The sequence below is a fragment of the Danio aesculapii genome, chromosome 11 (assembly GCF_903798145.1).
Source record: "Danio aesculapii chromosome 11, fDanAes4.1, whole genome shotgun sequence".
NCBI lineage: Eukaryota > Metazoa > Chordata > Actinopteri > Cypriniformes > Danionidae > Danio > Danio aesculapii.
In genome coordinates this window covers 41,165,512-41,178,705 of record NC_079445.1, presented here as the reverse complement: position 1 = coordinate 41,178,705, position 13,194 = coordinate 41,165,512, and the positions used below count along the sequence as shown (strand labels likewise).

Below are 13,194 nucleotides of genomic sequence, written 5' to 3'. Positions count from 1 at the left end.
GACAGCGGAAGGGTTCTCCAACTTTCTATATTAAGCTTTAAGCTCTCTAACATAGCTAAATAATTTAATTCGTAGATATCATTTGATTTTTTCGGTATGATAACCCCCAAGTATTTCAAACTGTCTGCTGCTATTTTAAAAGGTAGGTTCTGTAAAAAGCTTAGGTTAGTCTTGTCAGATACAAGCATGAGTTCACTTTTTTGCCAATTCACAGAGTAACCAGAGAACTTTCCAAAAGTTTTCAATAAATCTAACAGGGGTGGGATGGATTGTTCTGGATCGAGTAGGTAGAGGATAATGTCATCAGCATAAAGTGATATGTGATGGTCTAATTGGCCTATCTTAGGTGAAAAGATAAGTGGGTTGTTTCTAATAGCAGTCGCAAGGGGTTCTATAGCTATGGCAAAAAGCAGGGGTGAGAGTGGGCACCCCTGTCTAGTGCCTCTATGCAATGCAAATTGTGAAGATTTATCAAAATTAGTGAGCACCGAAGCCCTAGGTTTGGCATAAAGCATTTTCACCCAGCAAGAGAATGATTCTCCCAGATCGAACTCCTGAAGCACTGCAATAATATAGTTCCATTCAATTTGGTCAAACGCCTTTTCGGCGTCCAGGGATAAGATGGCGACATTTGAAGCAGAATCGTGTTTTGAGTATAAAATGTTCATTAAACGTCTTACATTAAAGAATGAAAAGCGCCCAGGAATGAAACCGGTCTGATCAGGATGAATAATTTTTGCTATGCATTTATTTAATCTGTTTGCAAGGATCTTAGTAAAAATTTTCAGATCTGAATTTAAAAGGGCTATGGGGCGATATGATGCTGGATCTGTTTCATCTTTTCCTTTTTTAAGAATTAGTGAAATATTTGCATTATACATTGACTGTGGAAATTCCTGATTTTCAATAGAATGATTAAATAATCTCAGCATCAATGGGGCAAGCTTTTGAGAATATTTCTTATAAAATTCAATTCCAAAGCCGTCAGGTCCGGCAGCCTTACCGCTAGGGAAAGATGCAATGGCTTCAAATATTTCATCTAAAGTTATCTCTGTGTTAAGGGCATCTCGATCTGCTTCATCTAATTTGGGGAGGTGTAGTGATTGAAGAAAGTGGGAAAGGGCTGTAGGCTCAGTGGAAGCTCGAGATTCATACAAGGCCTCATAAAATTCCTTAAAACGTTTATTTATGTCACTGGGATTTGTTGTTAGGGTTCCATCCTCCTTCCTAATTTGGTGAATGGCTCTATTAGCTTGAATACTCCTTAACTGACGCGCGAGCAGCCTATCTGGTTTGTCTCCCAGCTCAAATTGCTTTTGCTTTATTTTTAATAGCATATTACTGACTTGGTCTGAAAAAATTTTATTATACTCTAGTTTTAATGCTGCAATTTCTTTGAGAACCTCAGGATCTGCTGAGTCCACATGTAAGTGTTCAAGCTGATTAAGACGAGCTTCAATTACTGACAGGGATTTTTTCCTTTGTTTTTTTAGGCTAGATTCATATGAAATTATGTATCCCCTTAATACCGCCTTAAGTGCCTCCCACAGTGTTGAATCGGATACTTCCCCTGTATCGTTAAACATAAGATACTCATCCAACCATTCTGTTACGTGTTGAGAAAAATGAGGATCAAAGAGTAATGTAGGACTGAATCGCCAGCTATAATTGGGCTTAATTTCAAAAAGGTCAAGAGAAATGGTCACTGCAGAATGATCTGAGATTATTCTGTTGTGGTGCTTAATTGCAGTTACACATGAAGCAGCCTTGTGGTCGACCAGGAAGAAATCTATTCTGGAATATGAGCTATGAACGTTAGAGAAAAATGTATATTGTCTATCGGTCGGGTAATTCAACCTCCAAACATCAACTAAATCAAATGAGTTAATTAATTCTTTTAAGGTGGTAGTAGAGTTAGGAAAGTGGTCCACAGGACGTGCAGGAGTCCTGTCCAGGGTGGGATCTAAAACCAGATTAAAGTCGCCACCGATTATTAAATGTGTGTTAGATAAATTAGGGACAAGATTAAAAACTTTACGGAAAAAGGATGGGTCATCATAATTTGGTCCATATAGATTCAATAATGTAACATGTACAGAAAAAATTAAACCAGAGACTATAACATATCGACCATTTGGATCACTGATGGTAGATATATGCTTAAAAGGTATTGTTTTGCGGAGCAAAATGGCCACTCCTCTAGCCCTGCATGAAAACGTAGACTGGAACACCTGTGAAACCCAATTAGATCTAAGAAGTCTTTGTTCATTATGCTTAATATGTGTTTCTTGCAAAAATATGATGTCAGCAGATATTGACTTCAAATAAGAAAAGACTTTGAACCTTTTAACCCAGTTATTAATGCCTCGCACATTCCAGCTGGCTAAGGTAACATTACAGTTTGAGGACTGCATATTATATGGTAGTACAGGTGAGCTTGGATTTTTAGATAATTGTATGGAACTGGAGATATTACAATGAAGACAAAACATAAAACATTTAACATACACATATGAAAAAGGAAAAACCCCAGCACCCTCCCACCCTCCCTCTCCTTTATCCGCTTCCCCAAATGAAGCGGAGTAGAGAATACAACCCCCATATGAACCGTGGAGCTACCAGGCTTCCTAAGGAGCTATAAGGACACTTATAAACTGCAATAAACTTAACCGTCGGGGAAAAAAAGGAGAAAAAAAAAGAATAATAATAAACGGCTCCTCGTTACCCTCGACTGATACAATTAACAAAACTAGTGAACAAGTCAACAATAACTAACGAACACTGGTATAACAAAATGTCCGAGCCATAATCCTGAAAGAGAGTTTTTTTTTTCGATATAACGTTAGAGTCAAATGTCTTGGTTGTATTGGTAGGCGCGGGCGCTTGTAATAGTCTTCGCCTTACTGCATCGAGAGCCCGGGCCAGCGGTGTGAGAAGTCTATACTCACCGGCTCAATACACTTGCAGCAACTGTGAAATTGTCAAGTGTACGTGTGTAAGATGAAGTCAAGATGTGGTGATGATTGTATTGGCGAATGCTTCGGCGTCCTCGACTGAATTAAAGATCCTCTTTTCCGATCCTTGAGTGACAATCAGACGCGCGGGGAACAGTAGTCCATATCTGATACCAGCCTCCTTTAATTTCTTTTTAACGCCGTCAAAGCTTCGGCGTTGCGACATGACCTCCGCTGTCAAATCAGGATATATAGAGATCTGCATACCCTCAAACTGTAGAGGCGATTGCTGTCGTGACAATTTCAGGATTAGTTCTTTAACTGGGAAATGATGGATTCTTGCTATTAGCATCCGAGGGCGGCATCCTTTGGCTGGCAGGGGTCCAATACGATGTGCGCGATCCACTTTTACTCCCGATGGAAAGTTTTGGTCTCCCAGGACGGCCGGTATCAACTTCTCCACAAATTCCGTTGGGCGACCGTTTTCAATTTTCTCTTGTAGCCCCGCAATTTTAATATTTTGCCGACGGGAGCGGCCCTCCAGATCATCAAGCTTGACGTATAGGGCTTTGTTGGCAGCCACGATATCCTTGCAGAGAGTTTCTAACTCAGAAATGCGGTTGTCATGCTCAACTCTCGCGCCCTCGAGATCGGAGATACGGGAGTTAGTTTCGGTAAGCGATGCTTGCATTTGCGACAAAGTTATTTCGATAGAGTTAAATCTGTCATTCATCGACTTATCCATAGCTTGAATAGATGTTTGGATTGCTGCCAAGATTGGGGATAAGGCCGTGGTCTCGTCGTTGACAGCACTAGCCGCTTGTTCAGTCAGAATTTGTTTCTCCATTGATTGTTCGTCTGCATTGGCTGGTTGATCACATTTCTTCGTTTTAGGTTTCGTCATCTTGACTTCAAGCTTAAAAATGTGTCGTTTCGTTTTGATTATGATTAAATTAAGCTGTTTTTTCGAGGTTTTGGAGGAGCTCCTCAAACTACGTCTACTCCATTCGGTGCTCTCGAGCGCCCCCTCAGTTGATATAGTTAATCTCAAACACACATAAAGATATTTGTTGACATGCAAATGATTTCATATGAAACTAATGGTTAAATCCAAATCTTGTGGAATGAACATATTTATTTTATGTGAAAGGTAAAGTGATGTGTGACCAGGTACAGTAACCCATACTTGGAAATTGTACCCGGTATTTAACCCTTCCAAGTGAACATATTTAACCCTTCCAAGGGCTCACTCACACAGAAAGCATCTTTGCTTCCAAAAAAATGGTTTGAAAAAAAAAGCACAGCATAAAGCACGAGGGTATCCGGACATCCACTGAGCCCCTGTAAACATAAACTAGTAACGGTTGCCCCACCTTCGAGCTCTTCTGATTGGTTCAATGCTATGGAAGTAACAGTGATGAGCTGCCATGCATGTAAAAGTTGAAGATCTTTTAACTTGATACAACGTCAAAAAGCACATGGCTTCAAAAGACGCAAGCATGACGGTCACACACATCTGTCAACCGTGTGTTTACATCATACCTGTCAACCCTCAGGTTTTTCCCAGGATTCTCCAGTATTTTACAATTCTATCCTGCTATCATCCCATAAAGGTATTTTCCCGTATTTCTCTGGTATTTTTAATCTTTCTATGAAGGGTGGCATTAAACATTAGAGAGCCGATCCTCCCTATACCCAACCCATACCACCGAACCACCAGGGGACGCCCCTTGCTCTTAAATGTGAATCTGTTTTTTGCTTTCATCTTATTCAGGCATAAAAACACATTGAAATAAATATAAAAAACGGCAGGATTCCCTTTATTTCCATTACAGGCGACCGTCCTATGCAATCCTCAAAACAGTCAGTTCATGTAGCGGTGTGTGACTGTCAGATGCACTCCAAAGGGATCAATAGACACTGTTTCCCTAACGGATTCTGTACACTTGATTTAAAGCGGTGGGGAAAGTGGATACTCTGGGTTTTGGTGCATGTTTGAGCAGACATATACCAATAATAATAATAATAATAATAATATCTAAACGTGTCGATCACAGTGGGTTCTTTTAAACACAACAAATTTTGTATTAAATGAGCATAAACAGTTTGGAAAGCAATCGAATGCTTTCATTACAGATCTGTGCAATTTCAAAGTGACACCTCTATTATTTAATGTAATCAAATGCAAAATCTAAATAAGAGATTAGTTCGCTGCTCTTTAATCAGAATGTTTCAATTATACAGTGAAGAAAAGGTTAATGAGATTTGATAACTTGATTCAATTTCTTTATAATAGCTATTATTTTAATAGGCTTAACTTTAACTTTTTCTAATGTATACTATTCTATCCTTTGTAAATAATAATAAAAGTAATAAAAACATATTACTGACCGTTTCAATTGTTTATTTACAATGAAACGGGTCCAGATGAAAAGATTTATTAATTTAGTTAGGGGGGACAGGGATTGGGATATTTTCACATCCCAATGTTGACAGATATGGTTTACATTGAAAAACATTACAAAAGTAGTGCACTAATTGGAGAGGAAAAATGCTTTCTCTAAAACTGTAAAATGACTTGTGCTAATCACAGCTACTATCTGTTATTTTCAGGCCTGTCGCTAGCGTCTTCTCGAAATGCCAATCACAACACATCGGAGAGTGTGACGCCGAGCACCCCGACCTCTCCGACAATCGGCGGTCAGTCCCGTCAGGGCATTCCCACTGCAAACCTCCTCTCAGGACTGACTGGAGGCCCGGGGATGGAGGCTCTGAAAAACAGTGGAGCGCTGATGGGGCCTCCGATGAAGAGCATAGGACGAGGACGCAAAAAGATCAAGGCTGAAAACACATCTGGGCCGCTATTAGTAGTTCCTTATCCAATACTGGCCTCTGGAGCTGAACAGTCAGCTGTTAGCATCACTGCTAAAGAGGGCAAAACCTACAGGTGCGAGTTCAGGAAATTACAACATGATGATTGGTGTTTAAATAAACATGAGATTTTCGGCCATATTGCAATATATGTATGGCATGCATTTCATTTGGGTACAAAAATTATGTCAAAACATCTTAACCCTCCTGTTGACTCATGGGTTAAACATAAACAATGTTTTATTATCTTGAAGATTGGTGAGCTGTTTACACATTGGGGGTACAACAGCTGTCCTTCAGTTGGCAGCTACCATTTTTAGACCACAAAAACTACTGTTTCACACAATCACACACACACACACACAATAAGAATGTACAATTTTTTTGTGTGTCTACTACACATTGACAGAGTTTGTGATGAACATGAGGTTGTTTCTTCATGCAAAATATATTTAAGTATTGAAATCCACTTTTGCTGCTTTATTTTAGAGGTTTAGTACACGCAGGTAATTTTTGACCTGAAGGGTGAATGGTGCATACAGAATTAAAAGACAACAGGAGGGTTAATCAGTAGAGCATGCAATGGAAAGTCATGGGAACAATTCTCAGGAAATGCATCAGCTGATAAATTAATTGCTTATACTGTGGTAATGCAATGTTGCATCCTGAAATATTAATGCAGTCCAGAAGAACTTCGTCTTGAGAGTCACTTTACCCCTTTTTAATTTGAGAATACTTGCCATAATACACACCGAAATGAAAAGTTCTTTAATGCAACCAGCTTGATTTCACTTCAAGAAATTGACTATACATTAAAATTGAATATAATATTTCATACTGAAAAGTATTACTTAAAGTAGTACTCTAATATTAATAAATAATAATGTAATAAAATAATAATCATCATTTTAAGGAATAACAAGCAGGCCAGATATTTTTAATTTATATTTTAATGTTTACGATTCTTATCGGACACAAAAAATTTATATTAAAGGTGCAGTATGCAAGTTTGACACCCAGTGGTTAAACTAGGTATTGCATTCCTGGTTCAAAACAAATGCAAGCGCAGGTTGCCAGATTGAGGACCAACAGGAGCGACTCTGACGATCGAGCCTAAGGGCTGATTTAAACTGTGTTAGAAATAAAAGCAATGGCACACAATACAAGGAATATTTTCATATTAAAAGGAGTTTTTGTTCTAATCAACACCTCGAATTGATATTTTGGAAATGGCAGAACAACAGAAAACTGACATTGATCAGCTCAGCTATACCTCGTGTGCTTTATTCAGTGTTAAATGCTAATAATGTTAGTTTGAAAGCCATTTTACATGACATTTATTGCCATATACTGAAAGCAGCAGCAGATAGTTCACCTCAGATCTGGAAAATAAAATAAACCGTTTGAAATTAAACTTTAGATCTGTGAATCAAAACCAACACATATCAGTGATTCAGCATGAACATTTAATAATGTTAAAGAGGTTAATTACGTGTTAATTAGATTAAAAACCTTCACTTTCATGAGTAAGTGCATATTCTGTGCTTCTGAATGGCTGTATTTAAATTTCTGTCGTGTTTCGTCTGGTGCAAGCAGCCAAATTGCTCATCACTGCAAATCTCATCACGTAGCTTATTCTTATAACACGGGGTTACAATGTAACCTGCTCACTTATTATTTGCTAATTAATAACCAGCTCATTTGAAACTAAATCTGCGTCTCATTTCGGTGTGTGCTACTGCCCACCGGAGGCAGTGGGGAATTTACAGAATTTCTAAAACCAACAAATAACCAAAAAAGTTGTTCATAGAAAGCATTTTCCTTTTCATTAAGAATAAATAAATATTGTGATTCAATATTGTGTAATATGGAAAAAATATATCATGACAATATTTTGCCCATATCACCTAGCCCTAGATGTAAAGTAGGGCTGTATACAGGGAAAAAATTGTAATTGCGAATTTTCTAATAAAATGTTTTGGGTTTTTTTACAAAAAAACAAACATTATATAATCATTCCAATAATACTATGTCATAGGTTTTAAATGTTGTAATTTTGCATTTTCTCCTGCAGATGTAAAGTGTGTCCGCTGACGTTCTTCTCCAAGTCAGACATGCAGATACACTCCAAGTCCCACACAGAAGCAAAGCCACACAAGTGCCCTCACTGCACCAAGACCTTCGCCAACGCCTCGTACCTGGCGCAACACCTGCGCATCCACCTGGGCGTCAAGCCGTATCACTGCTCCTACTGCGAGAAATCCTTTCGCCAGCTCTCACACCTACAGCAGCACACCAGGTACTACTTTAATGGTCCCATGGAGTGCATTGAAATGTTCTTTTTATTTTTTCGTTCTATGACATTATATCAACCGAAACATGAAGACAGGGCCGGACATACAGTAGCTCCTCCCCTTTTTAAAAAACAGCCAATAGCGTTTTGTTACAGCTCTGCCAGTGAGTGTGGGTGAGATCAAGTGACAAACTGCAAGCTTTGGATGTTTATATCTTCTAAATGTGAATGTTTTCACTGTATTTGGAGCACATTAGATTGTCGAACAATTTGGCATCGCACGATGTCTAATTGGAAACATCGCGATGGACGATGGCATCGTCGTCGTAGGCGGCGGTGAATACATTATTTATAAATAATTAATTAATCCATAATGAATTAATTATTTGTAGCCTACCATTTCAACTACCTGACCCGCGTGGTCTTTGTTTTACCCAAAACAAAATTATAAATAAATAAAGATAAGTTACACACAGATTACCACCTGTCAATCACTTTTTCCGCAGGACTCTGGCATGAATAGGCAGAGTGATCTGTGTCGTTATAATGGCGTCCACAAACTTAGTAGGTAAAAAATGTGCACAACCAACAGTATCCTGAGGTTTACACTAAAATCACTAAGTACAAGCGTGAAAGCGAAAGATTAAAGCAGTGTACTGACGCTGTGACACGTTACCTGATAGATTCATAAGACAGAAGAGTCGTTAGATAGAGGAAAGATTAATTCAATATCACGATTAACAACTTTAGTGAGACGCCATCCAGCGGTACATCCTGATAAACTGTCCCACATGCACTGCTCTCTGGGGTTTTGTGCTCAAAGCAACCGCTGATTGCTGGAGCTCAGACATGTGCATACACTGCAGTGTGTGTGTGTGGTCATGTGATGTGCGTTTTCAGCGGTATAGTGTTGAAGGATGGCTTTTCAGAAATGCTAGGTGAAACGCCAGTGTGGACGTGGATCATTTTTGTTCTATGTATTAGTGTAAGCTAGGCATGGGATGATAACCGTTTTCATGATATACCACGGTTTGGAAAAGTCAATGTTTTAAAACCCCCAACATTTGCTGTAATACCGTTCCTTAGGTATGTGTAATATTTTTTATTTACATTATTTTTACAGTAACTGCAGCAGAAAAAATATCCAGTGATGGCGTTTTGAGTTGTAAAGAAATCTGTGTTTTTGAAACTAATGAAGACAGCAAGAGTCAATGATTCATTTGAATTATTTAGATTGATATTATTTAGATTGTTTACTGCTCTAAAATATTAAAAATCTTTCAAAAAATTAAATATATTGTTTTTAAAGGGGAAAAAAAGTATTGTTTTTTTACCCAGACATTTAAAAAGAATATATTTTACAGCAGTAATCATAATGCTGTGATACCGTGAAACCGTGATATTTTTATCCAAGGTTATCATACAACTAGAATCTTATACGAGCCCTGCCTAGTGTAAACGGGGCCTAAGTGTGTATTTTTTGTGAGCGGCTTGCTGCTGTGACAGGGGCAGGGCGGAGGATCGCGATGTCAGCTCAGCATCATGATGTCTATGGGCGATGGACGGTGGCATCATCTATCGACCCAACCCTACACTAGATTATAGATATTCTCAAAATCAACACACTGATGCTATCATCTAAATAACGTTTTCATTTCACAGGAACTTTAAGACTTCATTTATGGGTTCATGTCAGATAAATTGCATTTATGAGTTAAATGTGCATGAATGCCACCAGAGAGTTGTTATTATGAGTGGGAAATATTAATGAAGAACATAGGGGAATCGAGGGGTGCAATATGTGGCAGTTTATGTAATATAAAAATGAACAGGTTTTTATACGATCAGCTTAAAATTGCTTTATAAATTCTTTGAAAAAATATAAAAAATACAATACACCCTGATGCAAATTATTTTTTGTGTGTAATCCATAAAGGTGTGCAAAAGTCTGTATTTTGGTCTGTCTGGAGTTTTCAAATGAAAACATTTCATCAGTATTTCCAAAGTAGCATTTCTTGAGGGTCTAAAACTCTGAAGTAGTGTTTACACCAGGTGAAACTGTAACAAAATTTGTGCATTTTAAAGTGTATACTCTTAAGGGTAAATATAGCCTATGTGCTTGTGTTTTATTCTAAGGGCTCATTTAATTTCAATAAGCAATTGATTGTTGGATTGTTCAAACAAAAACATTTAAATTGCAGTTTTTGAGGGTCTAAAAAGGGTCTAAAGTAGTGGATATGCCAGGTGAAACTAATGAAATTTGTGCATTTTAAAATGAAAGCACTTGAGTGTAAATGTAGTCTATGTGCTTGTGTTTCATTTGCTTGTGTTCATTCATTTGTTCAAACGAAAACATTTCTTCAGTGCTTCCACAATCACCGTTTTTCAGGTTTTAAAACTCTAAAGTAGTGTGGATACCAGGTGAAACTGTATCAAAATTGCTCCATCTTGAAGTGAAAATGCTTAGATGTAAATGTTATGTGCTTGTTACATTCTAAGTCAACAAACTATGAAATTCCGGTTGTTAATATTGTTGGTCACATTGTGCTCGTGTGTTTAGGATCCACACAGGTGATCGGCCGTATAAATGTCTCCAACCAGGCTGTGAAAAGGCTTTCACACAGCTTTCCAATCTGCAAGTAAGACCCAAACATGGCTTCTTCTCTAGCTGTTCATATTTTACCAAACAAGTATAGTCACGTGACAGAGCATCTTAACTAAACCAGTGTAATTCATCAATGTACACTAATATAGTTTTTATTAAATATAAGATTTTAAAATAACAATTGTTCATTTAAGTTAGTATAATTCTAATGAATTGTTTTTATTGTAATAATTATATTTTAATATTTTTAATGTGTAAAGTTATACTAAATTAGAAATGCTGCCTTGTATACAAGCTAAACGTATATTTAAATCTCATATAAAAATTATTTATCTTCAGTTTAATTTAAATTTTGGCTTTAGTTTTTGTCATTTTAATTATATTTACAATATGTTTTGGATCTATATAATTTAAATTTATTCCAGTTTTAGTTGTGGTTATTTTTGTATATTGTATATATGATAAACTGAGGTAAACTAAAAACTTTTTAATAGATAACTGATTTCTTTTATCCATATGATAGTTTATTTAAAGTAATTACCGTGTTCATGGATTTAGTTTTTACTGTCCCACTTATATTATTATCCCATTTGAACGTTTCTAAAATAACCATGCTTTTTATGGTCAATTGTACTTAGCAGTAATTAAAAAGCCTTTATATATCATATACAGTCAAGCCTGAAATTATTCAAACCCCTGGCAAACTCTGATTTAAAGTTTCTTTTATTCAACCAGCAATGAGTTTTTTTGGCTTCCCCCAAAATATAATAAGGTGATGTACAAGAGTCATCATAGTGGGAAAAAATATCTCTCACCTTTTATTTACACTTGAGGGTGGCACGGTGGCTCAGTGGTTAGCACTGTCGCCTCACAGCAAGAAGGCTGGTTTGAGTCCTGGCCAGGTCAGTTGGCATTTCGGAGTTTGCATGTTCTCCCTGTGTTGGTGTGGGTTTTCTCCGGGTGCTCCGATTTCCCCCACAGTCCAAAACTAAATTGGCCGTAGTGTATGTGTGTGAATGGGTGTTTCCCAGTACTGGGTTGCGGCTGGAAGGGCATCCACATTTTAAAACATATGCTGGAATAGTTGGTGGTTCATTCCACTGTGGCGACCCCTGATGAATAAAGGGATAAAGCCGAAGGAAAATTAATGAATGAATTTACACTTGAACAAAAACTTGAAGTCAGAATTTGAGGGGAAATTAATAATGTCAGGGTTGTCTGTATATATCAGTTACATATATTTTGTGTAAGTGTATAACAAGAACTTTTTGTGTTTTGATATTCACCACAGTCTCATCAGAGATCACATAATAAAGACAAGCCTTATAAATGCTCCAACTGTTACCGTGCATATTCCGACTCTGCATCTCTACAAATCCACCTGTCAGCTCACGCCATCAAAAACGCCAAGGCTTATTGTTGCAGCATGTGTGGACGAGCCTACACCTCAGTGAGTACACACTCCATCTCTATTATGCTCACTGCACAATGGCTCATGCAGTGGTTCTCAAACTTGCAGACCATAAACTGTGTGTGACTGAGTTCATGTGTCCTGCAGTGTGACATGCTGAATCTGCTTGCTTCAACCATCAGTTTCTGGGTCCAAAAAGCTCTATCAGATGAATTATTAGAATTATTAGCCCCCCTGTTTTTTTTTTTTCTCAATTTCTGTTTAATGAAGAGAAGATTTGTTTAACACATTTCCAAACATAATAGTTTTAATAACTCATTTCTGATGTATTTTATCTTTGCCATTATGACAGTAAATAATATTTGACTAGATATTTTTCAAGGCATTTCTATACAGCTTAAAGTGACATTTAAAGGCTTAACTAGGTTAATAAGTAGAGGTGTGAACCTACACTGGTCTCACGGTTTGGTTTGGTTCGGTTACGATTTTCATGCCATCGATTCGGTTCAATTCGATATTTCGGTGCATCACGGTGCATTGACGATGCTTTCCATACACAGTTTTGTATTTTGGGGGGTGGCTATAACAAGCTGTCTGTATTAACACACACACACACATGGACACACAGCACCACACTGTCTCTCATTCACACACATACACAAACATAGACAGCACCAAACAAACACACACACACACGCGCGCGCGCGCCACGCGTGCTTGCTTGCTCGCTCGGGAGCAATATTGTGAGACTGCCCACTCCTGTTAAAATTACACCAGAGTTACCGACCACTCCTGCGCTTTTATTCGGAAATTTGCATACAGCCGAGAGGAAAAGAGAGGGGAGGAAAAGTCACACCAGCAGCCGAGAGGAAAAGTGAAATGGACCACAGTGAGAGAGAGAGAGAGAAATGGAGTACTTTCATTCCCCCAATCGCAGAGAATTGCAGCGTCTTGTTGTCATATTTCAATTGTCTGCTGATTTTATTCACAAGCCTAGTATTTAGTGCAAGTTGGTGCTACTTTGCCTTATGGTCACTGCAGTAAATGACTGTACAGGGTG

The 13,194-nt window shown here is 37.9% G+C and overlaps 1 protein-coding gene across 2 annotated transcripts in view; it reads left to right on the top strand.

The window, feature by feature from the left end:
- The window catches only part of znf362a (zinc finger protein 362a), a 36,313-nt gene that overhangs the window by 17,235 nt on the left and 5,884 nt on the right, over positions 1–13,194 (top strand). For both annotated transcript variants that reach the window (XM_056467875.1, XM_056467876.1), the window contains exons 5-8: positions 5,568–5,901; positions 7,900–8,124; positions 10,679–10,757; positions 12,015–12,173. In XM_056467875.1, coding sequence (XP_056323850.1) covers positions 5,568–5,901; positions 7,900–8,124; positions 10,679–10,757; positions 12,015–12,173 — 797 coding nt within the window. The remainder of the gene's footprint in view (positions 1–5,567; positions 5,902–7,899; positions 8,125–10,678; positions 10,758–12,014; positions 12,174–13,194) is intronic.